We start from the raw sequence: 26,375 nt of genomic DNA on the forward strand, positions 1-26,375 counted from the left end.
AATAAACTTAGAATTAAATGAAGCCTTGTCTAATGCTGATCATCATAAAACTCATATGATTCACAAAATGTCTTATAGGGAAGGAAATCTTCCAACCTTACCTGATACCAATACATAACTCCAGATACACAGCAATGTGTTTGACTCTGAATTGCCTGAGTTCAACAGGAATTAGGGGTGGGTAATAAATGCTGGCTTGTGAACAAGTTAAGAAACAAAGAACCAACCAGGTGAGACCATCAGTGATAAGCTCATTCAGGAAAAGTATAAAGCAATGCATTTGGAGAAATGTAACAAGTCAAGGGATTAGAAACTAAGTGGTGGAATAATGAGATATGGAGACGAACAGAGCATGTTGCAGATCCGTGAATGTGGATGAACATGTACATGAAGCGGTCAAGCACAGTACAGGATGCTCTACATAATTAGCTGAGACAATGTAAGAGCTGTGAGGTGATGCCAGAAGAGTATATATGCAATTCAAGGTGGGAATTGGATTCATGCTGTACATGAACTACAGGAAGGTTGTGATCACACTCGAATGGATAATGCAGAGATTTACAGGGACATTGACCGGACAGGATGATTTCAGTTACGAGGAATGACTAAGATTCTTTCTTCAGAACAGAGAAGGCTGACAGAACATCCAAATGCAGTGCACAAAATTGTGAGAGGTCTGGATGGAGAGGATGGAAAGGCCCTCTTTCCTTTTGCAGAGGGGTCCATAACCAGGCTGCAGAGGCTTAGGATAAGAAGTAGGAGAGTCAAGGGACAGTTTTCACCCGTACTGAGATGAGGATTTGGAATTCAGAGCCTGAATGGCAGGTTCCTTCAAAGTACTTCCTTCAAAGTTGTACTTGAAATGCCATAACCAAAAGCTATGGATCTGGAGAGAGTCAATTGGCTGAGGCTAGATGACTACTTGTTAGGTAGAGGGTTAAGTGGCCTTCCTCATTGTTCTAAGTTTCTGTGATTCTAACTTTCATAACCTTGTCAACAGATGGCCATGACCAAGCCTTAACATCTCGTTTGAAAGCAGGTACCTTTAAGAGTGCAATGATTCTCAGGGGCTACATTGAAGTTTCAACTTTGAATGAGTGGACACGTTGTTTCTGTGACTACAGTGCTGCAACAGACTCATGAAGAAAGTTAAAGATCATGGAACAAAAGGGATATGAGCAATGTGTACACAAAATTAGCCGAGAGAAAGGAAACAGAATAATGATGATGGGTATTTTTGGTCTGGGAAGGTTGCTTACAGTGGAGTTCCTAAAGGGTGGATATTGGGACCCTTGCTTTTCCCGACAGATATATGATCTAGATTTTGATATGCAGGGAATAATTTCAAAGTTTATGGATGACACAAAACTTGGGAGAATTTTAAACTGTAAGGAAGGCAGCATAGTCCTTCATTAGGATATTGACACATTAATGGAGTGGGCAGACATGCAGCAAATGAAGTTCAAAGTAGAGAAGTGTGAAGTGATGGAGTTTGACATAGAGACGGGATAAAGTAGAGGATATTATTCTGAAGTGGGTGAAGAGCAGAATGATCGGGGTTTACATGGATATAAACCATCAACGGTGGGAGGTAAAACAGAGAGAAGTGTTAATAAAGCACACAGTATTCTAGATTCAATTTACACAGTCTTCATTTGCAAGAATGAAAGGGGTATAATGCCCTTGTCTAAGACACTGGTTAGATCTCAGCAGGAGGACAATATACAGGTCTACGCACCACTGTATAAGAAGGAGACAGTGCAGAACAGGTTTAGTACAATTGTTTCAGCAATGACACACCAGTTATAACAGAAGACTGGAGTAGTTAGGACTGTTTTCATTGGAGAGGAGTAGGCTTAGTGCAAATTTGATAGCAATTTTTAAAATCACTAGGGGTCTGGACAGAGGAGATAGGGAGACATTTCCCATTCATAAATGGATCAAGAACCGGATGGCACAGTTTCATAGTGTTTTGCAAAAGAAGCAAGTGTGATGTGAGAAAAACAACTTTCTCACAGCGAGTAGTCAGGTTATGGAATGCATTGCTTGGAAGAGAAGTGGGGATGGGTTCAATTGAGGCATTCAAGTGGGCAGTAAATGATTATCGAAATAGAAACAATGTGCAAGATTATAGGGACAAAGCAGAAGACTGGCACAATGTTAAAATGCTCAGACAGCCAGTGCAGACATGATTAGTTGACTGGCCCCCTTCTGCACCACAACAATTCTATGTGATTCTGAGGTATTTTATCAAAACCTTTTGTAGTTTTTGCAGTTTTACAGAACTTTGTTAGATTACCCTGCAGCATTCCATGTTCAGCAGAAAAAAAAATCTTTCCTGACAGGAAAGCTTCTGTTATATTGTGTCTGTAATTATTTTGCATGTTCTTCAGTGCCTCAATATATTTTCTTTCAAAATTGGCAACAAATTTGTTCAATATTGGTTGCAAAATGATCAATAGAAAGTAGAATTTTATTATTCCACAGTTGACATCAACCATGCTTTGCAAAACTATCTTGGTTAACAATGAGGTAATTATTATTGTTTTGTAATCAGAAAGGAGTAACGGTAATCTAGTTATGTAACGCCCCTGCAATAGGCTTAGGTATAAGGGAAAGAGTAATAATATGATAGAATTCTTTATTAAGCTGGAGCTTGACATTTTTGATTCTGAGACAAGAGGTTTTCAATCTAACTAAAGGAAACTGCGATGGTAACAGGTATGCACTGGCTATGATACATTGGTGAACATTACTTGAAGAGGTTATGCTGAAGTGTCAATGGTAAACATTTAAGGAGTGAATGGATGAACTACAACAATTGTTTATTCCTGACCAACAGAAATGAAATGGAAATTGTCCTTGACTATATCTAACAAGAGAAAATAGAGACAGTATTAGATCCAAGGTTAGGGACATACAATAAAAAAAAGCAGACTTGAGGATTAGGAATGTTTTAGAACTCAGGAAAGGAGGACAAAATAATTGATAAAGAAAGGGAAAACAGTGTACGAAATAAGCTTGTTGGGGTCCTAAAATTTAGTTGCAAAAGCTTCGATAGGAATGTGAAACACCAAAGACAAATATAAGTCCCCAACAATCAGAAACAGGGGAAGTTCTAATGGAAACAAAAAGATGGCAGGCAATTTAAATGGGCACTTTGGATTTGTCTTTGCGAAGGAGAATACATATAATGTCCTTGGAGAGCACAGGATCAAGTAAAAGGGAGGAACAGAAGGAAATCAGTATTTGTGGGGAATCAGTGTTGGGGAGATTGATAGGAGTAAAGGCTGTAAAATCCTCAGGGCCCAATAATCTACATCCAAAAGCACATAAGGAAACGACTGCAGAAAGACTGAATTTATTGGTGGTCATCTTTCAAGATTCCATAGACACTGGAACAGTTCTATGGCTTGGAATGAATGTAAGCTCATTATTTAAAAAAGGAAAGAGAAAACAGGGAATTATGAACATAGAGACAGAGGAAAGAGGAGCATGAGTAGGTCATTTGGTCCTTCAAGCATGTTCTACCATTCAACCTGATTATAACTGATCATCAGTACCCTATTCCCACATTCTCCACAGTTCCTATTTATGCCCAGTTGAATGGAACAACTTATGCAATTCATCCATGCTTGTCATGGCCTATATACTATCATCCCTTTAAATAAATATCCCCAATTTATCATAGATCAGTTAGACGGACATTGGAGGATGAGAAAATAGCAAAATAGTTAATTATAAAAGATTGACTAGCAGACCATGTGGAAAATAGTGAGAGCAAAAAAGCAGGCAGGCAGATTTTCATTTGTATGGCAAAGCAGTACTTTGGGAAAGGGAAATATGCAACCAGATCTGGGTGTCCTGTCCACCAGTCACTGAAGGTAAGCATGCAGATGCAATAGGTGGTGAAGAATTCAAACATTGGCTTTCATAGTGAGAGGATTCAAGCACAGGAGTAGGGATAACTCAATGTAACTGAACAGGGCATTGGTAAGACGACAGATAGAGTACTATTTGCAGTTTTGGGTGTCCTTATCTGAGGAAGTTTGTCCTGGCAGTAGAGAGAGCTCAAAGATGGTTTACCAGACTGACTTCTAGAATTACAGAACTAATGTATGAAAAAAGACTGGATTGATTCGGACTATGGTCACTGGAGTTTAGAAGAATGAGGCAGGTCTCATAGAAACCAATGAAGTTGTAGCAGGATTAAACAGGGTAAACACAGAAATGATGTTCCCAAAAATCAAGGAATCGAAAACCAGGAGTCACATTTTAGTGATAATGGGTAGGTCAGTTAGGACTGAGATATAGAGAAATTTCTTCATCCAAGGACTTGTTTACCACAGAAAGTGTTGAGGCCAAAACATTGCATGTTTTTGAGGAGCAGTTGGATAAAGTTCTTAGGGTGAAAAAGATCAAAGGGCTGAATGGTCTATTCCACTTCAATTTTTGAAGTTTCTATGCTATTTTACAATCACCATATTTGCAGACCGTGAGGACATGCTCAGTAATAATCATCAATCACTTACGAGCTTCTTCTGTTCTTGATTTGGTAGATGGTAAGCTCGGTTCTCCAATGCCAATGTTGTTACTGGCAACAACTCTGAATTCATAGTCTACCCAGGGACTTAAATCAATCACTGTCGCAGTTACAGCATCACCATCAATGATCTCAGGAACTGCAAGTACAAACGTGAGATATTAACTTCAGCACAAAGAGAAAACATCATCTCATAATAATTGGAGCAACCTTTACCACCTACAGCAACAATGCATGAGAACATCATCATGCATAAATTCCTGTCTGATTTGGAAGTATATTGCTGTTTCCTGAATAGTTATGAGATTAAAATCCTTGATCAGCTTCAGCCGCACTGTGCGCACCATCTTCACCAGATTTTCTGTTGCATTTCAAGAAAACAGTTCACAATCACCTTCTGAAGAGCAAATAGAGATGGACAATGTACGTAAGAATATACAGCAACTGTATATACATAAGCTGTGCGTACAATGTGCATTAAGAACATAGTCCAAGGGCAATACGGTGGCTTAGTAGTTAGCACTACTGCCTCATAGCACCAGGGTTGCAGGTTCGATTCCACCCTCGGGCTAACAGTCTGTATGGAATTTGTACATTCTCCCCATTTCTGCATGGTGCAAATTCTCAGGTTCCCTCTCATAGTCCAAAGATGTGCAGGTCAGGTGGACTGGCCATGCTAAATTGCCCATAGTGTCCAGGGATGTGCATTCTAGATGGATTAGGAATTGGAAATGCAGGGTTGCAAGGATAAGGTAGGAGGGTAGGTCCAAGAAGGATGCTCTTGGAGGGTTGGTGTGGGCTCAATGGGCTGAATGGCCTGGACCTACACTGTCGGGATGCGATTACTCTAGTCTATGATTCATACGATATTTTAGGAGGGGTAGGCCACGTGTCATCTCAAATTTGTTCCAACAATCAATACGACCATGGCTGATTTGATTATTCATCATTCCTACTGAGCCTTGATAATTTCTCATCCCGGTTGTTAATAACCTATCTAGCTTTGCATTAAAAATATTCAAGGACTCTGTTTGCACCACGTTTTGAGGTAGAGGATTTCAAAGACTTACAACGCACTTTGAGAAAAAAAACCGTCCCATCTCTGTTCTTGTATCAATGAAACACTTGTTCTTAGTTTTCCAAATCTACTTTGTTCGGATTCCTGAGGATCTTATATGTTGCAATTTTTCCTTTTTTAAACTTCAGCAGCATGCAGTCCTAGCCTGTCCAATCTTTCTTCATGTGACAACCATCCTATTCCATGTACGAGTCCTGTAAGCTTTCCCATTACTACACCTTTTTTCCCACATTCTTCCTTAAAGATTGAGACCAATAATATTGACAGTATTTGAGATGTGATCTCGTCAGTGTTCTCTCCAACTGAAACATAACTTCCCCACTTTGGTAATAAAAATGAGAAATGCAGATGCTGGAAATCTGAAATAATGACAGAAATTGTTGGAGAAACTCAGCTGGTGTGACAGTATTCAGTGTTTCGCAATAAGGGTCACTGGACGAAACTTTAACACTGTTTTCTCTCCATAGCTGCTGCCAGACCTGCTGTTCTGTTCCAACAATTTCTCTTAATGTCCCCGACTTCTTGTTTTAGTTTCCCTCACAGTAAGCAATGATTAATGACTTATTCTGTACAAATTGTATGCAATTCTTTGATTTGAACGACCAGATCTGCGACACTTGGTGCTCTGCATTTTGTCATAATTTAGATAAACTGTGTCTTTATTATTCTTCTTGTCAAAATGGACAATTCCACATTTTTTCACATTATTCTTCATTTGTCAAATATTTTCCTCCTGATTTTGTTTCATGCAATAAATGCTGGCCTTGCATGTATTGATAATGCAGACATTAATGGTATTTGATAACATATAGCTGATGTAACACTGACATCAGCAATCACATTGGGTTAAGTCTCTGAGGCAGAAAGATAGAATAATTTGAACTGTAGAAGTGTGTATCAATAAAGGGGATTCTTTGAAATCCAAAACAGCAAACAACAGTCACTCTTAGGTGAAGAGGAGACGTGGATTCAGCACAGTAAGAGCTGGGACAGGAGAATCTAACAGCAAGCTGTTGGCAGTGTTGGACTGAATCCCAAATCCCACATCTTATTGCAGCCAAACTCACGACAGCTGATCAACAAAGATTCGTATCAATGAAAGCAGATCAAATCAAACTTATATTGCATAAGATAATTTTATGAAATTCTTTACGTAATAGTTAAGAACAATATTTTTGAAAATTTGCCCTCCATCCAAGATTATAAATATCTGACATATTAGATTAATAAATAATATTAGAAACATCATCCTCTTTGAACATCAGTACCAGATGTTCATTATTCAAATAAATCTTGTATTAATAAGTACTGTTTACACTTGTACACATTTTCCAGTGCCATCTTTCATGATGTTATATAGCTTTTTTTTGCTCAAGTAGAGTATACATTTGATTTGTTTTACATTTAAAATATTGACTACAAAGCGCAACATTATCACTAAAAATAGTTAACATTCCATGAAAGAACAGTGGACAGCCAAAGGTGATAGATTTGAAACAAATGCCACCGAGTGAATCTTCACAAAATGTAGCCATTGTCAGACAACATGGCCAAAATCAGACAAAGTCCTGAACTACAGATGATGTGGTACATCAGTAGGATCAGCAGACAGCTTCTGCAAGTTAATTCCAGAGCATGGAGCACATGCCAAGAAGCTATCACATTTACTTATCACCACGGGTATGTGAAGCCTCATCGTTCACTTGCTCACAGCCCCTATCTGATGCTAATCACCAGCTGACTCAGTGGACTGCAATAACTGATAGCAAGATTCTTTAGGCAAAAATGCAACAAGTCAGCACAAATATAAAACACAATGAAGACAGCAAGTAAATGTGTTATGGCCTCCATGCCTGGACACAATTTCTGTCACGACTAACCTTGTAACAAAATGAACTTCAGTTCTGAGTTTCAGTCGTTCTCATGGTTCAAGAGCAAATATTTACATAAATATATAATGGAATATTTGAAGCCATCTGCAGTTGCTAATGTGGCATGAGAAATAAGCAACAACACTGCAGCTATTCCAGTGCCTACACCTTATACAAAATAGTACATTATTCCAAGGAATTCAGTTTTACAGTGGTCTCCTCTTAAATATTACACAGTACAGTTGCTTGCCAACAAATCTGAAGTTAAGATATTGTTAGCACATAATATCAGAAACTGACAATAAGGCTGAGTCTGAATTCCTTTTTACATTACCTTTGAGAAATTCAAGGCTGAAGAACATTGTGCCACATTTTTGGAACTCAAGGTAGATTTTGCAACAGATTTAAGTGTTTTGAAACATTGCTCATTGTGCACATCGCATTCAGATGCGCAAGAGTTAGGACAGTACTTCATTGAAATAAGTAGCAATTTGGGAGCAATGACGGAGTTCAACTCCAACAACTTAAGAACAAGGGTTATTATCAATGAAATAGGAGATGAGGGTAAAGTAAATAGTTTCCACACAATGATGCGATCAGATAGTTTTGATGTTGTGTCCAAACAATATTGCATGTGAGAATCAATATTATGAACTATTCCAAAATTCATGAGTTAAAATTCGCACAACACCAGGTTATAGTCCAACAGGGTTATTTGGAAGCACGAGCTTTCAAAGCGCTGCTCCTGTAGTTGTGCATGAAGGAACAGTACTCTGAAAGCTGCTGCTTCCAAATAACCAGGTGTTGTGTGATTTTTAATTTTGTCCACCACAGTCCAACAGTGGCTCCTCCAAATCATGAAATTCAAGAGATTCTTAGTCATTCCACAGCATGAATCCAGAATGAGATTGCACTGAGAGCTGCATTCAATGAAGCTGTTGCCAAATGAGATGGTTGAAGATTCCAATCAATATGGATTCCAATCATTGTAGAAATCAATGTTATGGCCACATTTGTAGGAGCCTAAAAAGCAACAAGATGCAGGCTAATCATTTGAGAAAAGGCAGGAAGCTGATGTGGCTTGAGACCTATGATGAGGCCACTGCCATTGAAATGGCAGAAAGTAATAATCGCAAATTGGAAGGGAGTTGTTTTCCTGAGCTGACAGGGGAGGTCTAATGGGTTTCACCAAGGTCCAGGACACAACAGCTAAGGTCATGGTATCAGGGTCAAACATTAGATGCAATATTGCTATGGCGGCCAGAAACTGTTTCAACGTCCCATTTTTAGTCAAAGTGCTGTGCCTCCAGGAATGTTGTTCATATTCTGACGGCATGTGGAAGGAGAAGCTCCTGGTCAGAGCACCGGATGAGGGAGAAGTCATGACAGATGTAATGCTGGCTCAGAAGTGTGGGAATCCTCAAATGTGTAAACGATAGATATGGAAACAGAAGTTCAAGTTTTTGATCATGTCAAGGAGCAAGAGAAACAAAAACATATAGAAGATGAGCATATTAAGGCCTGAGGATATAATTTGAGTACCACAGTAAAACGGAAGTTGGACACTGACAGTTTATTTGCACATTAGTACAGCCACTCTGCTGTTACCTCAGAAGGAAATTATAAAAAGTTTCTGATTCAAGCTTCCTTTATGCAAGATTGGAGTGAAACTGACTAGTCATTTTAATAACGGCATTCCAGTTTTAGGTGAAGTTGGTGTTCAGATCATTCATACATGCCATTGGTGTCTCATCAAAGAAGGGATTGGCTCAAGAAAATATGGTTAAACTGGGTCAAGTTATTTCCAGTAAGGAACAGTGAGAATCCAGCTGATATTGAGAAAATCCTATGGGACTGCAAAGTGGTCTTTGAACTAATGAACAAATTAGATTTTGCAAGGCTGATGTCAAGACAAAGGTTAATGTACAGCTGAGATTGTGCAAAGCTAATCAAGTGCATTATGCACAGTTAGAAACAGTAAACAGGGAGCCAGTTTAGAAAGACCAGAGGCAATTCAGAAGATGAAGACTAATGAATGGGCCGCACTCATTGGAGTATTTCAAAAAGCCTGGTTCTACTCTGATTTCTGGAGATTATACTTCAAGTAATTATTCTGTTTTTAACCAGTGAATGTTTGTTTCCTGATTTAGTCTTTGCAAAAGCTTTCAGTAAAATCCATTTGCCATGCATATTTGCAATTAGAATCAACTGAGTAGAGCAAAGAACTTTTATCACTTATTCACACAGGAATTAAACCAGAGCAAAAGGTTGCCATTTGGAAGGTCTGCCCTCCTGTGAGTTCCAGAATGTCATGGATCAGGTAGGAAGTGAGATGAACTAAATATGCTGTTTCTTAGATTAAGTTCTAATGAGCAGTAAGGCAGAGAAAGAACACATTGGTGTGAAGCAAATTCTTGGATTGATTGATTTAAAAATGTGGTACCAAACCTAAGAACCCCAACTGTTGCTTCATGGTGTGAAGTACAACACACGTGAGCCATCATTTAGATGGTGAAGGTATCTACCCAATGCAGGAAAAGCTGAGGGGATTTTGAAAACACAGAGACCAGAGAACAAAGAAGAACTTTGAAATATTCATAGGAACTGTTGAGTCTCCAACTTAGATAATACGTGTCACCTGCTCAAAGATGGAATGGATGTGCGAGTGGTTTGTAGAACACCTACAAGCATTTGAAGACGTGAAGAAAGTACTGACTAGTGACATGGCTTTGAACCAGAGCCATCCCAACACTCAGAATTTTAGAATGGCAAGATTTCCTGTCTGGCTGCCTGATGGGTTGGTATCCCTGTTGATACTGGCTACCTTTGAACTATTCAATGCTCGAAGGAGTGGTAATTAGTTTACAATCAGATTTCCATCTCACACTCAGACTGAAGTCCTGTTGAAGATAGTTTTCTAGTCCCAGCTGAAGCTATAGCAAACTGGACTGAAAGAGCAAGCAATCTCCAGAATTTAAATCTGGAAAGTCCAAAACCATATTTGGGTCTCAAAGTGAGGAGCGGAAATGAGCCCTGAGGAAGCACTGTTTCAGGAGATTGTTAGATGACCTTCACAGGAACACTTGGATAGTCCATATGAAAACAGAAGCAATTTCCTATTCTCTTACTGAATAGACACCACATCAGACAGCTAGGTCAATAAGAGAAGAGATGTTACTTTGCCTTTCTTTACAGCCTGAGGAATTGGTTCTAATACACTACAAGAGAAGCTAACTGGTTGGAGAGTATGTGCTAAAAAGCTGAGGTGTATTCTATTCCAAAGATATAAGATAACATGGGAATGTTTGGTCAATTTAAGGAAACAGATTAAAAAGAAAATGAATAACTGATAAAATAATCAGTTAATTAAAACATATTAAGTTGAAGGGGAAAGCTGAAAGGTCTGAAGGTGGATAAATCTCCTGAAACAATGAGCTGTACCCCAGAGTTCTGAAGGAGATAGCTGAGGAGACTGTTGAGGCATTGGTGGTGATTTCTCAGCAATCATTAAGGGAGAGATAGCAACAACACCTTCTCTACAATAATCCTCAAAACTGGCATCCTGCAAGGCTGTGTACTCAGCCCCTTACTGTACTCGCTATACACTCATGACTGCATGGCCAAATTTCATCCTAACTCCATCTACCAGCTGACAAAACCACTGTTGTCGGCCAGATATCAAACAATGACAAGGCAGAATACAGAAAAGCGATAAAGTGCTTGGTGGCATGATGAAAAGATAACAATCTCTCCCTCAATGTCAGCAAAATGAAAGAGTTGGCCATTGTTTTGTGGAAGCAAGGTGGAGGACACGACTCTGTCGACATCCATGGGGCTGAGGAGGAGATAGTTGAGAGCGTCAAGCTCCTAAGAGTGATGATCACCAGTAATCTGTCCTGGTCCACCCATGTTGATGCGACAGTTAAGCAAGTACAATAATGTCTCTTATCCTCAGGAGGTTAAGGAAATTCAGTACTGAAATATCTGACCATGACATTATTATGTAGGACAGACAAGCAGGAGGCTGGAAGAACACACAGGCCAGGTAGCATTAGGAGGCGGTGAAGTTAATATTTCGGGTATAACCCTTCTTCAAGACTGGGAGTGTGTATAAGGGGAGCTGCAAATAAAGGGGGTGGGGAGCAGGTTGGTGAAGTGAGGATAGGTGAACACAGGCAGAGGGTATGACTTGGTTGGTCAATGGGGGAATGAATCTGGTTGGTGGCTGGAAAGAAGGGTCGATGAGAGGAATGGAAAGTGGGGAGGAGCTGGGAAGGGAGTCAGGGGATGGGAAAGGAGGCTGTTTGAAATTGGAGAACTCAATGTTGAGTCGTCTGGGCTGTAGGTTGCCCAGGTGGAATATGGGGTGTTGTTCCTCCAATTTGTGGTCTGATTTGTTGTTGCAATGGAGGAGACTGAGGATGGTCATGTCAGAAAGGCAGTGGGAAGGGGAATTAAAATGGGTGGTGACTGGGAGATCAAGTCAGCCCCTGGGGGCCCAGCTGAGATGCTTCATGAAACGTATCATCTACCTGTCTTCACCCATCGCTACCTCACCAGCCTGCCCCCCACTCCCCACCACTTTTATCTGCAGCTCCCCTTACACCCACCCCGAGTTCTGAAGAAGGGTTACACCTAAAACGTTGACTTCTCCACCTCCTGATGGTGCCTGGCCTGCTATGATCTTCTAGCCTCGTTAATGTCTACCTTGGCTTCCAGCATCTGCAGTATTTTTTGTCTCTAACCATGATATAGGAAGCCAATGAATGCATTCTTTCATTCTTTGGTTATGACTCTGTGGTGGCTATCAGGTTATACTTATTTATTTCAATTTGTGCGACCAATTAATGTGCACTGGGACACTCAGACATCTGTGTATTTCCTAGATCTACAATTTCTCACCATAGACACAATATGCTTTTCTTTATATACTTGCTACTCAAATAGATGAGCTGGCATTTTCCCAAATTACACTCCATTTGCAGGATTTTTACATCCCTCACAACCTATCTACATCTGTACATGGTATCAATATGTCTTCTTCACAATGTACTGTTCTCCTTATATTTATGTCATCAATAAATTTAGAAACAATACCTTCCATCCATTCATCCAAATCATTCATATAAACCGTAAACAGTTGAGGTCCCAGTATTGATCCCTGTGGCACACCACTTGTTAAATCTTGCCTATCAGAAAAAACACACATTTATGTCTGCTGTCTTCTTCCTGTAGTCCAGCCAATAGTCTATGCATGTTAATATGTTCCCACTCTCTTACTATGAGCTTTTATTTTCTCCAATAACCTTAGATGTGGCACTTTATCAAATGGCTTCTAGAAACTAAGCACAGTACATTCACTGGTTCCTCTGTATCCACAGCATATGTTACTTTCTCAAAGAACTAAAGTAGATTTACCTTTTGAATGATCATGTTGACAGTGTTGATTACTTCTGCTATGACTATTTTGTAATATTAGCTTGTAATAATTCTCTTCTGATACACTCATGCTGTTTCCCTTTCTTTTCAAATAAAGGGACAACATTTGTTATCTTCCAATCTGTGGGACCTTTATTGAATCTTGGCCGTTTTAGAAAATTAAAACCAAAACAACTATTTCAATTGTAAATTTTTTAAAGATCCAAGCGTGAAATCCTTCAGGACATGGCTACATGGCTGCCCAGAGTTCCAAGAAGGGTAAATGTTAATTTCTCAAAGTTCGGACCTCCCTTTCATTTCCTGATTTATCGCTGCTTCCAAAATATTGTTTGTATCTTTCACCCTGAAGACCGAGGCAAAATAGCCGTTCAATTTGTTCTCCAGCTCTTTATTTTCCATTATCAATTCACCCAGCTTCCTTTTGAACAAACACTTACTTTGTTCTTTTTTGTTTTCTTTTTAAAATATTTTGAAATGTTTGATTAACTATGGAGCAGAGTCGCTCAGAGGAAGTGTTATTAGAGTCATAACCCAGAGGTCAACAGGTCAAGCCATCCTCTGCTATTTATTCTGTTTCTCTTTCTTAGAGTCTTATATCGATAGAGTAATCAAGGGTTATGGGAAAAAGACAGAAAAGTGGATGTGAGGAAGATTTGATCAGCCATGATCTGACTGAATGGTCAAGCAGCCTCAAAGGGGCTAAATGGCCTTCTCCTTTTCCTATGCCGTTTAGTCTTATTTATCTATTTTTATAATTCTGGCCAGCTTTCTCTTGTAATATTTCCCTCTTTTTTTCATAATTATCCTTTGCTGTTTTATTTTACTTTCCATCTGAATTCTGATCAATCTTTGCACAGTGGTATGCTTTTCTTTTCAGTTTGGCATTAACTTTAACATCTCTAGTTAACCACAGATACTGGATCCACCCCTTGCAATCTTTCTTACTCACTGAAATGTGTCTAATCCACATAATATCCTTTGCAACAGCTGCCACTGCTTCGCATTGACCATCCAGAGAAGCATCATGTAGTCTCAAATTGATATCTCCACTTCTTTCCCCATTGACCTGAGTTTCTCCAGAAATATTTGAAAAATCTCTCCTAAAGCATTAAGCCGTGTAAATAGAAACATTGTTAATTTCCGAAATGAACTAATGTTTTAAATAAAGCAAATATAAAAATATTATTTTCTATTTGCAGAATCACCTACTCACTGCTGATCCTATTTCCTGCTCTATAATCGCCCTGATTACTGCCGAGCCTTCTCCTACCTGACAGCCCAATCTGTGGACTTTTCCGCTCACTGATCCTGCAAGAGTAGAGCCTGATGCACTGCTGCCTGAGGTCTGCAGCAAGGAATGTTTCTCAGGCTCCAGACTGCCCACTGGAGCCGTCATCTCATCCTGACATTGCAGATATTGCTCTTTGGCTGGCTGCTGGGTTTTAAAATCATAGAATCCCTGCAGTGTGGAAACAGGCCATTCATCCCATCAAGTCCACACCGCCACTCTAAGGACCATCCCACCTGGACCCACTTCCCTAACCTGTCCCTGTAGCCCTCCATTTCCCATGACCAATCCACCTAACGGGTGAATCTTTGGACAGTGGGAGGAAATGGGAGCGCCTGGAGGAAACCCATGCAGAAATGGGGAAATGTGCAAACTTCACACAGACAGTACCCCCGAGGCTGGAATCCAACCTCAATCCCTGGCGCTGTGAGGCAACAGTGCTAATCACTGAGCCACCGTGCCACCCCGTCTTCCTCCCTCTCCTCCGTATATGCCATTCGCCTCAGTCACGATAAACTCACTGTCAGCAAGGAGGAGAGAGAGGCAAGCCAAGGCCCCACAGCCAGGCAAAAAAGACAGCTCCACTGCGTCTGAGCAGATCGGAGAGGTAGTAGCAGCCAGCAAGAGGGCTTACCATGGTCTCTCAAAAGGACATTGTCGGTCGGCAGCAATGATGTTGCCCGAATGATGCGATAGCTCATGAAAACGCCCTGAAGTCTGATGAGTAAAGCTTCATTCGGTGGAGAACACAGACAGCAGTGCCTTTGCTCTTCTCTTGGAGGGTGAACATGGGGAGAGGTTGCATGTCAACAACCTGGGTCATGGGGAATGGCCACAATTCAGGGAGCTGGAGACTCCGTGTCAAAATGGCATAAATCATGTCAGATAAGCAACATTTAAGTGAATCATATAGCACTCAATGATATTACAGGCCACGATAATTTAACAAGTTGAAAACAAAACAGCATTAGAAAGGGCAATGCTAAATGAGGACTTCATATAAATAAGATGTAAAATTCCAGCATCAGGTGTTTCATAATAAATAAATCCAATTTTATCAAAAAGAAAGTGTGAAATAAAACGGTGCAACATAATTCGCAAACTATACAAACAACACAGAATTATTTGCATCATGCCATTTCTGAATATTGCTGGAGGATTTACCTGTTTTAAGAGCTTGCCAACCAACTGAAAAGGGCGTTTGTGCCTGTATAGTGTACATGGAAATTGGACTGTGATTGTCAATACCAGGGCTCCAGGAGAGTTGAGCTGTGGTATCTGTAATCTCTTCCACTATCACACCCCTGGGTGGACCTGGTGGAACTAACATAAAAGACAGAAAAAACACAAGACAAGATGTCATATGATGGATAACAGGACACTGCTGTTTAAAACAAAGAATATTAGGTAAAATGGAAGTGAAAACCACCTCTTTGCTAACAATAGACTCCAGGAACCTAAAGGTTTGGAGACAGAACAGCTGTTAAGATTTTTTCCAGGCAAAGAGAAAAAAAGCTCGAGTTATAAGGAACAATATTGACTAAATATAAGCAGATGTGGGGTGAGTTGGCTTTTGATCTTATTACAGACTTTAAAAACATCATTTTTTGCTCAACTGTACGTATCAATAATAAAAATCAGATGTTTCACTTAACTTTGTTTTGGCATAATCATGTTGAAAGCATATAGATCTCCTTGTTCATTAAATACAGTGGTTTCAGATAGGAGAGGAAAAATTTCATTTTGTGGACATCATAAAGCAAAAATTAATTCAAAACCAAACATGAATTTCACATAAATGACATACGCTCTGTTGAAGTAGTTCAGTGTGATTGACAAATTAGCGCAAAAGTTAATCTTGCCACAAATTATCTTCAGTAGAACTCAATGCACACTAAAGATACAATTGGGTAGAGGGATAAAAGACTAGCTTGGTTTAATTTTTGATCCAACTTGTCGCAAGCAAATGGCTTTATAAGGAAGAATGCTGATTGAGAAGTGTTGGATACAGAATGAGGTAGTTAAAAATTAAATAATCACTGAATAAAATAGGCATGAGCGAGGCTCACTAGTCTTCTTCTTTCCAATGTTTTTCATCAATCCCTCTCCTTGAAACAGATGAGTTATCCTGTTTATAGTAGTTGCATAAACAAAATGATGGAATTCAGTTCTTGTAAAAGGAATGTTTCAGTAAATGCTGACTGTAAACAGATCACGACAACTGCAATTAATAAGATGCAGATGGGTCCAAGTTCAACAAGTGATTCCGAATGGTATTTGGTTTAATGAAATTACCTTGTACTAAATCCATGTGTTCATGCCATAAATATTTCTACCAAGCCATCAGCACACATCAAAGCAACTGAGCAATTTCAAACAAATTTACATTTTGGCTTTTCATAATTTTATTGCTGTTGTCACTTGAGCTGTAGTTCATTAGATGGTTTCTATATCTGGGTGGATGTGCTTACTGTAGTGTTAAATGGGTTTAATGCACAGGCAATACATCAATGGACGTAGCATTCATGGATCAGTTAAAAATAAATGATTAAATCACAAGGGTATGTTGAACACATCTAGTCTGAAAACTAGGAGGATTATTTAAGATTTCTTGTGGCTTACAGCCCTATATATTTATTATATTAAAAAATACAAAATAATAATCGAAAAAGACAAATCAGGAGATACATATACGGAAAAGATGAAAAACATCTTTAATAACATTGTTTGGAAGTAGTTAATAGTTTGGGAAGAAAAATCCAAAAAATGATTAAACAAGTATTTTCCACACAACATAATTTCATCAAGAGAGCAGCATCTCTCTGTACTACTGAAAATGCAATCAAATTGCAATACCAAAACTCTATCAAAAGTGGCCTTCTTGAGAGTGAACCCATGGAAAGTGACTGGCTCAAATATAGCCCCTGGCTGTGCACTCAGATCCTGCATGGACCTGCTGCTGAGTATTTGCTGACATCATTAACCTGTCTTACTATAATCTAAAGTCCCCATCTGCTTCAAGAAGACTACCATCATCCCGGTACCAAAGAAAACACATGTGACATGCCAAAATGACTGCCACTCAATGTTTCTGACCCCCATAACTATGTAGTTCTTCAAGAGGTTGGTCATGGCTCACATCTACCCCAGCCTTCCATCTCCCTAGCCCTACAGTCATCCCTGGAACATCTGGATTATAAGGATTCTATGACAGGCATTTAGTTATTGACTACTGCTCTGCCTTGAACATTGGAATTCCAACCAAGCTAATCTCCAAACTCCAAGACCTAGGTCCCTGCTCCACCCTCTGCAACTTGCTTCTCAACTTTCTGATCCACACATTGCACAGGAAGACTGGCAGCAGCACTTCCTCCATGATTATCCTCAACACCAGCCCATAAGGATGTGCACTCAGCCTCCTACTGTACTCCCTGTATACTCATGACTGCATGACTGAATTTTGTCCAAACGTCATCTACAGGTTTGCTGACAACATCGCCAATGTAGACTGGATAATAAACAATGACAAGACAGAATAGAGGAAAGAAATGGAGTCCTTGTTCAAGTGGTGCAAAGATAACAATCTCTCCCTCAGTGTCAGAAAAACTAAAGAGCTGATCATCGATTTCAGGAAGCAAGGAGGAGGGCACACCCCTTCTATTTCAATGGCATTAAGGTAGAGATGGTTGGGAACAAGAAGTTCTCAGGAGGGACTTGACGATCACCAACAATCTGTCCTGACCACCCACATAGATGCAACAGTCAAGAAAGCACAGCCACACCTCTTTGTCCTCACCAACTTTTCCAGATGCACCATAGAAAATATCCTATCTGGATGCATCACAGCTTGGCAAAGCAACTGCTATGCCCAGGATTGTAAAAGAACTACAGAAAGTTGTGAAAAAAGCCCAGCCCATCACACAAACCAATCTTCTATCCATTGACTCCATCTACACTTCCTGATGCAACATCATCAAAGACCCCTCCCACTCTGGCTATACTCTCTTCCAACCTCTTCCATCAGACACAAGATACAAAAGCCTCAGCACATGTTCCAACAAATTCAAAAAGAGCTTCTTCACCAGACATTTGAATGGACCTCTCAAATTTCAAACATAATGTTGACTGTGCTTTTTGTACACCTTCTTTGCAGCTGTAACCTTGTATTCCTAGCTCTGTTCAATCATTCTGTAATCTTTATGTGTAATGATCTATCTGTACTGCACACAAAAAATTTCACTGTACTTAGTGACAATAATAAATCAAATCAGATAAATCAAACTAAATTGCCTTTGCTAATGGTTACTTCAATGTCAATAAAAAAAAGTCCTTACAAAATATCTTTGTGAACTTCCAAACAAAACCTTCCATACACATTCCTGTCATTATGTATTGCTTGTGGCAATTGTACGTTCTTTAAAAATTCAAAGAAAGAACAAGTAAAGAGGAATAATTTTCTTGATACTGCACAGCATGGTTTACAACAGAATTATGTTCAGTTTTATTGTTATGTAAATGTGTCAGTGACACAGAAATTCTGCCAATACATTTTTAATTCTCATTGTTGTGTCCTAACTATCCTATATGATGCCTTGAACTTGTGTATTTTTTCTATGCTAATCAGATATTTCTTAAACTGGGTGATAACCATCTCCTCCAAGATACTTGGATGCTAAGGATGGGTCCAATTACCTATTCAAAGCCGTCTGGTGTGAAGGATCAGCTTCTTCATGTTAGTTTGGTTACAAAGACTTGGTAATGAGAAACTATTCAGCAATCCTTCACCTGGCTTGGTATGAAAAAGAAGACCAAGTGGAAGAATACTGCTGGGATTGGAGTAGTGATGCTTGGACCTTTGCAATGTTGTATTGAACAAAAGCGGTCCCAAAACCTTGTGAATATTCAACACCTATATTAGGTTTATGATGAATTGGAAACAATTTTTAAAATGATTAAAGCTGAATTCTAATAACTTAGGATCACAGTCTGAGGTAGCTCAACATTTGTATTACTGTACCTTCTACATTTTAATACTATTAGAATAGAGACAGTGAGTTTTGAGAAGATTTCTAGCTCAGGTTGAGGTTTTGGATGTAAGTTTGCTCGCTAACCTGGAAGGTTCACTTCCAGATGTTTCATTACCCTACTAGGCAACATCTTCAGAGAGCCTCCGGCAAAGCACTGTTGATAATTCCTGCTTTCTATTTATATGTTTGGGCTTCTTTGGGTTGGTGATGTCATTTCCTGTTCCTTTTCTCAGGAGGTGGTAAATGGGGTCTAACTCGATGTGTTTGTTGAGAGAGTTCCAGTTGGAATGTCATGCTTCTCAGAATTCTTGTGCATGTCTCTGTTTGGCTTGTCCTAGAATGGATGTGTTGTCCCAGTTAAAGTGGTGTTTTTCCTCATTTATATGAAAGGATACTAATGAGAGCGGGTAATATTGTTTTGTGGATAGTTGATCTTCATGTATCCTGGTGTTTAGTTTTCTGCCTGTTTGTCCAATGTAGTGTTGTTACAGTCCTTGCATGGTATTTTTGCACTCTAATCAGACTCCTTGGCATCATGGTAGCCCACAAACCCACCAACACACTAAAATAGCAGCTAATGAACCTGAAAGACCATTTACAGCCAACCAGCAAACCTAATGTTATTTACAAAATACCATGCAAGGACTGTAGCAAACACTACATTGGACAAACAGGCAGAAACTACCCACCAGGATATATGAAGATCAACTAGCTACAAAACAACATGACCCTCTCTCATCAGTATCCTTACATACAGATAAGGAAGGACACCACTTCGACTGGGACAACACATCCATTATAGGGCAAGCCAAACAGAGAGGGGGTGGCGAAACATCTGGAAATGAACCTTCCAGCTCAGCAATCAAACCTACATCCAGAATAGAGACAGTCTGCCTGCAAAGCTATATAAATAACTATTAGCATGCAAAATATAAGACTGGACAATCTCCTACACTATTGGTAAAGCATCAGGACAATCACCTGTGTACTTAACTAGATGGAGATAAACCAATAGGCATAATTGATAAGACAATGGAAACTCCATGAAAGGAATGAGCTCAGTCAGAATCAATTTCATTATGTACACCAGAGATTTGGAACATATAAACCATGGTTATGTTGGAGTCATTAGTCAATTGCAGACAGGTCATGTAAGAAACCAAATGTGGTCTGCTCTGGACTGTTTTTGTAATTTGGTCTCTTTGATTCCTGATTAACATTCCACCAATGATTGGGAAGTGATTTAGGGAAAAAAAAAATCACTGAAACTAATTTGCATTTTAAAAAAAAACAAGTAATGCAAGCTTTGGAAAAGCATAAATTACACCAGACCTGCGAAAAACAAAATAAAACAAAACGCTTTTCTCTTGTCTGTTTTAGTATCTCTTTTGTCTGCAGACCAGGACAAGTGCATGAGGCATTAATCAGGAAAGAACCACTTGTGGGTCTCTCTCTCTCTCTCTCGTGCTGCAGACAACTCGTAAGTTTGGAATCCCATCTGATTTTGACTGTCTAGATGCTGCAGACAGAGAAATTAAACTTGCTTCCAGAAAAATAGAAAAATCATTCAGATACATCTTAAACCTTTCAGTGCTGAAAGCTGTATCATAGAATCCCTTCAATGCTGAAAGAGGCTATTCGCTCCAAGGAAACTGAAGAATATCCCAGCCAGATCCAGCCCGCTAACCTATTCCTGTAATCCTACTTTTACCAAAGCTAGTCCACCTAGCCTGTGTGTCCTTGGATGGTGGGAAGAAGCCACAACATCCAGAGGAAACCCACACAGACATCGGGAGAACATGCAAACTCCACATCGACAGTCACCCAAGGCCAAAACTGAACCTGGGTCACTGGCACTGTGAGTCAGCAGTGCGAACCACTGAGTCACCATTCTGCCCAGCTATAGGACCACCAAATTCAAACTGAAGCCAGTCAAGTTACCAACCTTCAAGAGCTGTGTAGCCTTTTAATGTCTCTGAACTAAATCTTTCATCTGTCCTCCACTGCATAACCGATTTGTTGAGTGTAAACTTAGTATTTATATATGGAAATTGAAGTGTTATTTTTAAAAATACTTTTACCTTGACACAGTAAAAGACAGTAAAAATATCCTGTTTATTTTTAAAGCTTAGGAAAGCCTGATTGTGTCTTGTATAAGAACTGTAGAAAATGTTAAACACTCACTGAATTGAGGAAGATTGATCATGTTAACGAAGGAGTGGGGAAGCTGGGAAGCCATTCAGCCATTTCATACCTGATTATAATGTCAGAAATATATTTTAATTGATAATGCATGTTCTCTGTCCATACATTTTCTTTTTAATTTTATTTCTTATTTTTCTAACTTATACTTAAACAATGAAACAAGCTAATGAAACTTGCTTTTTGTTTATTTCTCTGTTTTGTATCCAAGATTTGTATCTCGGTACTTTGTACCCATGATGGCACCCTGGACAGTTAGTTCTTCTGTAATGCGATGACTGCATTCTTGTGCAACTCCGCATTATAGAAAAATCATGCTTTAGGAACACTTTAAAGTGTTGCCGATGTAATCACGCTACAGTCAACATAGGTTTTAAAGTTTGCACATTAGAAACAACATCCCCAATTCATCAATCATGTTACAACAAATTTGTGTTGATGAAATGCATATTAGATTACTTACAGTGTGGAAACACAGACACTTCACCTAACATTATGGGCAATTTAGCATGGCCAATTCATCTAACCTACACATTTTTTTTGGATTGTGGGAGGAAACCGGAGCAAACCCACGCAGACACGGGGAGAATGTGCAAACTCCACACAGTCAGTCACCTGAGGTGGGAATTGAGCCCAGGTCTCTGGCGCTGTGAGGCAGCAGTGCTAACCACTGTGCCACCGTGCCGCCCTTATATAGCCGAATGACTTATACTCTTGTACTTCTGTACTTGAGTACATGTGACAATAAATGTAATCCTAATTTTAATTTGGATGGGATATTCTTCATTACACAAATAGACACAAAATGTTAAAATTCATGAAATAAATACCATTCTGTTTATGAAATCGAGCCTCACTTCTACCAATACTTTGTATCAGAATGCTACTCTACGTGATATTAGTAACTTAGAATAATATTGCGGATAGGATATCTCTGGAACTTCATTAACTTGGGCCTCCAGTGTTTCTCTTTGAACCCTCACCATTATTTCAGTCGAAATTTAATGGAAAACCTCAGCAAAATGTCAGAAACATTGAATCTATTTGTGTTTGGTTTATGCTTTTAGAGATTGAAAGAAATTCCAAAGAAATCTGTCCAAATGGTTTATCATCAAATTAAAATAAAAAACTGTATTTTCATGCCATCTACTTGTTAAAGGATTATGAGTGTAAAAGAGGATTGATGCCTGCTTAATGTAAATTAAGTGATAACTTGGAAAGAACTTGTATTTCACAGAACAACTTGAACATGATTCAGAATGAATGGGTTATCTAATGGGTATGATATCATAAAAGGGGCTAAAATTGAATGTCATGTACTCAACTAATCTCTCACTTTGATAATGCTAAGTGCTATTGCTTTATGAATCAAGGCAAAAGGCTTGATATTCATGCTGCGTGGCAAATCATCACTTTGTGCAACTAATAAAAATTTGGCCTTGCAACTGTCCATCTTTTATCCACAGGTTGTGATAATTAATATCCACATTTTAGCGTTGAATTGAAATTTTTCGCATTAAAAAGACAAAATCAGCCAGGATGTGAAAACGGATAAGAAACAGAAAGCATACTGTGTGAATGGTTGCTCTTTTAGATACACAAGAACCAAGCTGAATACAGAAGGCTCAGAATTGGGGTGAAAAGCCCATACAATAAACACAGAGGGATTATGAAAAATGATTGGCAGCTAACATGAAGGGAAATCACAAAATCTTGTGAAACATAGCAATTGTAACAGGGTGACAAAAGAAGGAGGAGGGCTCATGAGGAGCTAAAATGGGAGGAAGGCTTGGAAGCAAAAGCATGACTGAGGTGTTACATGCATATCTGGCAATCAGGTTCTGTGACTGTGTTCGCAGGGATACAAAGCAAAAAGCTATGGATAAGGGCGGGAAGAACATACCCAATGCTGCCCAAGGTACACCTCTATGTGTGGCTGCATCAAATTGTGCACAGACCCTCGGTACACAAAGCGTCACTATATACTGAGGTTCTACATGGCCCCAGTGTAACAAAGGATGGGCGTGGCCTTAGTACCATGGAACACTCCAAGTACTTGGACAATTTCATATCACCTGTCCCTCATAAAAGCATTTGCAAATAATAACACTTTTCACCACAAATCCATCAGTCAGTGATCAGCACGTTCATTTGGGGACATTTTATTTGAACATTTTATAAAGCTTCATCATTGCATATGCCCAGATTTAAAATAACTTGATGCCTGGTTAGAAACACAGCATTTAGATTAGATTAGACTTACAGTGTGGAAACAGGCCCTTCGGCCCAACAAGTCCACACCGACCCGCCGAAGCGAAACCCACCCATACCCCTACATTTACCCCTTACCTAACACTACGGGCAATTTAGCATGGCCAATTCACCTAACCCGCACATCTTTGGACTGTGGGAGGAAACCGGAGCACCCGGAGGAAACCCACGCTGACACAGGGAGAATGTGCAAACTCCACACAGTCAGTCGCCTGAGTCGGGAACTGAACCCGGGTCTCAGGCGCTGTGAGGCAGCAGTGCTAACCACTGTGCCACCGTGCCGCCCACAATTTTTGAGGAAACAGTCTTAAATATATCCGATTGGCACAATTTATGGAGGTCTAAGTGACATGGACTATAGCAAGATTTGTGGCAGAATCAGAAGAGAAGTCTGACCAAATGTGGCAAACAAGTTGACCTCGAGAAACCTTTGACATGGAAATCAGAATGGCATCAGAATGTCAGCTTAACACTAACTCCAAAGGATCTCTATATTGGACATTGGGCACTATTAACTCTGAGCATGCAGTGTGGCCACCATCCACATATATTCACATGTGTGGATATTGCTATTTCTCACATGATGCCAGCCTCTAAAAACTCTCATGGCACATCTCCAGTCCACTTACAGGATGCTGCTGTATTTAATACTCGTACACATCATTAAAAGGCACAGCAAGGATGGGGGATACTTAGAGGCACACAATCCTCTCATGGACTGGACCTGACTGCCTTTCTGAGCTCTTTGCTCGCCGTAATCATACTTATTCACTCTGAGCCTACCTGGCAGATCAGAGCACCTGTATATTGCATTGTTTTGCCTTGCCTTGTGCATTTTGCAGTACCAAGCTCATAGTATTCCTGGCTGGAATTTTCATTCTGCACAGACACAACAGCACAATGTAATACATTGATGTCAGCAGGTCTGAGTCAAGTCAAGACACCCTTACTTTTGCCTTTGCTCAGCAGGTCCTTGTACTGCAATTCAAATGCACCCTTTAATACCAGTCCAGAGGCTTGGACACAGTCAGGCACTCAGAATGGGTACTGACAGATGTCTCCCACATCGGGCAGAGAGCCAAATATCAGACAGCCCATCATTCATCTTGACTCGTTCTGCCATTTTGCGAGCTGTTTTCATTTTGAAATGTGAGACAGTGAGTGAGATACTGGGGACATGAAAGTGAGTATTAGTGTTAGTTTTGATGTTACTTTTGGTGCAGGTGCTTGTGTCCCGAGTGAGTGAGCAGGTAGTACAGAGGCCATGAAGGGTTTGCACTGTTCATGACCTGGAATGGGTGAAAGTGAGTGAGGGAATATATTGCAAGTAATATTTAGGGAGTACAGCATGAGCTTTGATAGGAGTTTGGTACAGTAGCAGAGGCAGCGTGAGTATGAGGGAGAGAAGATGGCAGCATTACTTTGACAGAGCAAAGAAGAACACTGACTTGATCTGTACAGTGTTGGGCATTCCTTCAGAAGGCTGAGACTACTCTAACCCAGCACAGTCTGGCACGGTCTGGTGTCATTGCACTCACTGCTGGTCCTGAGGAAAGAGGACAGCCCATGTTAGGGTAAGATAATGCAGCCCCACTATTTAAAAAAGGAGATAGGAAAGAGCGAATTATAGACTAGTTGCCTGACATTGAAATTGGAAAATGCTCGAGTCCATTCTAAAAAACATTAATAGCGAAGAACTTGGAAAGCAACGGATGATTTGACAGAGTCAGTTTATACTTTCTGAAAGGGATATCATGCTTGACAAACCTGCTGGGATCTTCCATTCATACCAGTACGGTATTCTTTATACCACAAGCTTTTATTTCCACACCAACCTTTAACGTGTTACTTCAACTATTGTCTTTTGAAAACCAAGTATGTCTATAGGCTCCCAATTTATTCATCGTGCATGTTCCTCATCAAAGGGCACCAATAAATGTTAAACTGTTTACCCCTTTCACAAAATAATGCTGTTTGTTCCAAATTGCTTGTGTTTTCTACATGTCCAGCTATAACATTCTTATTCATTAAGTTTAACATCTTTCTCATGAGAGACATCAATTGCCCTGCTGTTACATGTTTCTTGCCTCCCTATTGTCCCTGAATAGATTAACTGTATTTGTTTCTTTCCAGTGGTGGAACATTTCCAAAATCTAGCAAAATTTTGGAAAATTAGCACCAAGTATCTACTGCCATATTAGCCTTGTCTTTACAGACCCTAGGATGAGGGCCATCAGGACCAGGGCGCTTGTCAGCTCACACTTCCATTAAATTGCTTATTATCACTTCCCTGGCACAGCTTGATGCAGTCTGCACAAGACAAGCTGACTGCTTACAATAGGCTCAATATCCCAAATCAGCCACATTCTGAACAAGTATCATACCTGGACTCTCCACAGATGCTGCCACAACAATGAGTTTTTCTAGCAAACTGCATGTTTGTTTCACATTTTCAGCACTCTCAGTATTTTACTTTTATTCAATAACCCAGATATTTTATTACCCCTCTTAGATGGATCTTTGGGATGGACACCTGAAACCTTTTTTATGACTGAAACTGATGGACCTCCTGTTATCAATCTATGGCATTCATACATCAACATAATGTTGCAATCTAACTGGCAAATTTGTCAGTTACAACACCAAAGATTCCTAG

At 39.7% G+C, this 26,375-nt stretch overlaps 1 protein-coding gene across 1 annotated transcript in view; it reads right to left on the reverse strand.

The window, feature by feature from the left end:
• LOC132822149 (contactin-4-like) overlaps window positions 1–26,375 on the reverse strand; it is a 1,303,479-nt gene that overhangs the window by 168,521 nt on the left and 1,108,583 nt on the right. The window contains exons 14-15 of the mRNA XM_060835221.1: window positions 15,384–15,542; window positions 4,533–4,682 (exon numbers count right to left, since the gene is read on the reverse strand). Of these exons, the coding sequence (XP_060691204.1) occupies window positions 4,533–4,682; window positions 15,384–15,542 (309 nt within the window). The remainder of the gene's footprint in view (window positions 1–4,532; window positions 4,683–15,383; window positions 15,543–26,375) is intronic.

The sequence above is a fragment of the Hemiscyllium ocellatum genome, chromosome 14, assembly GCF_020745735.1.
Source record: "Hemiscyllium ocellatum isolate sHemOce1 chromosome 14, sHemOce1.pat.X.cur, whole genome shotgun sequence".
NCBI classification, from domain to species: Eukaryota; Metazoa; Chordata; class Chondrichthyes; order Orectolobiformes; family Hemiscylliidae; genus Hemiscyllium; species Hemiscyllium ocellatum.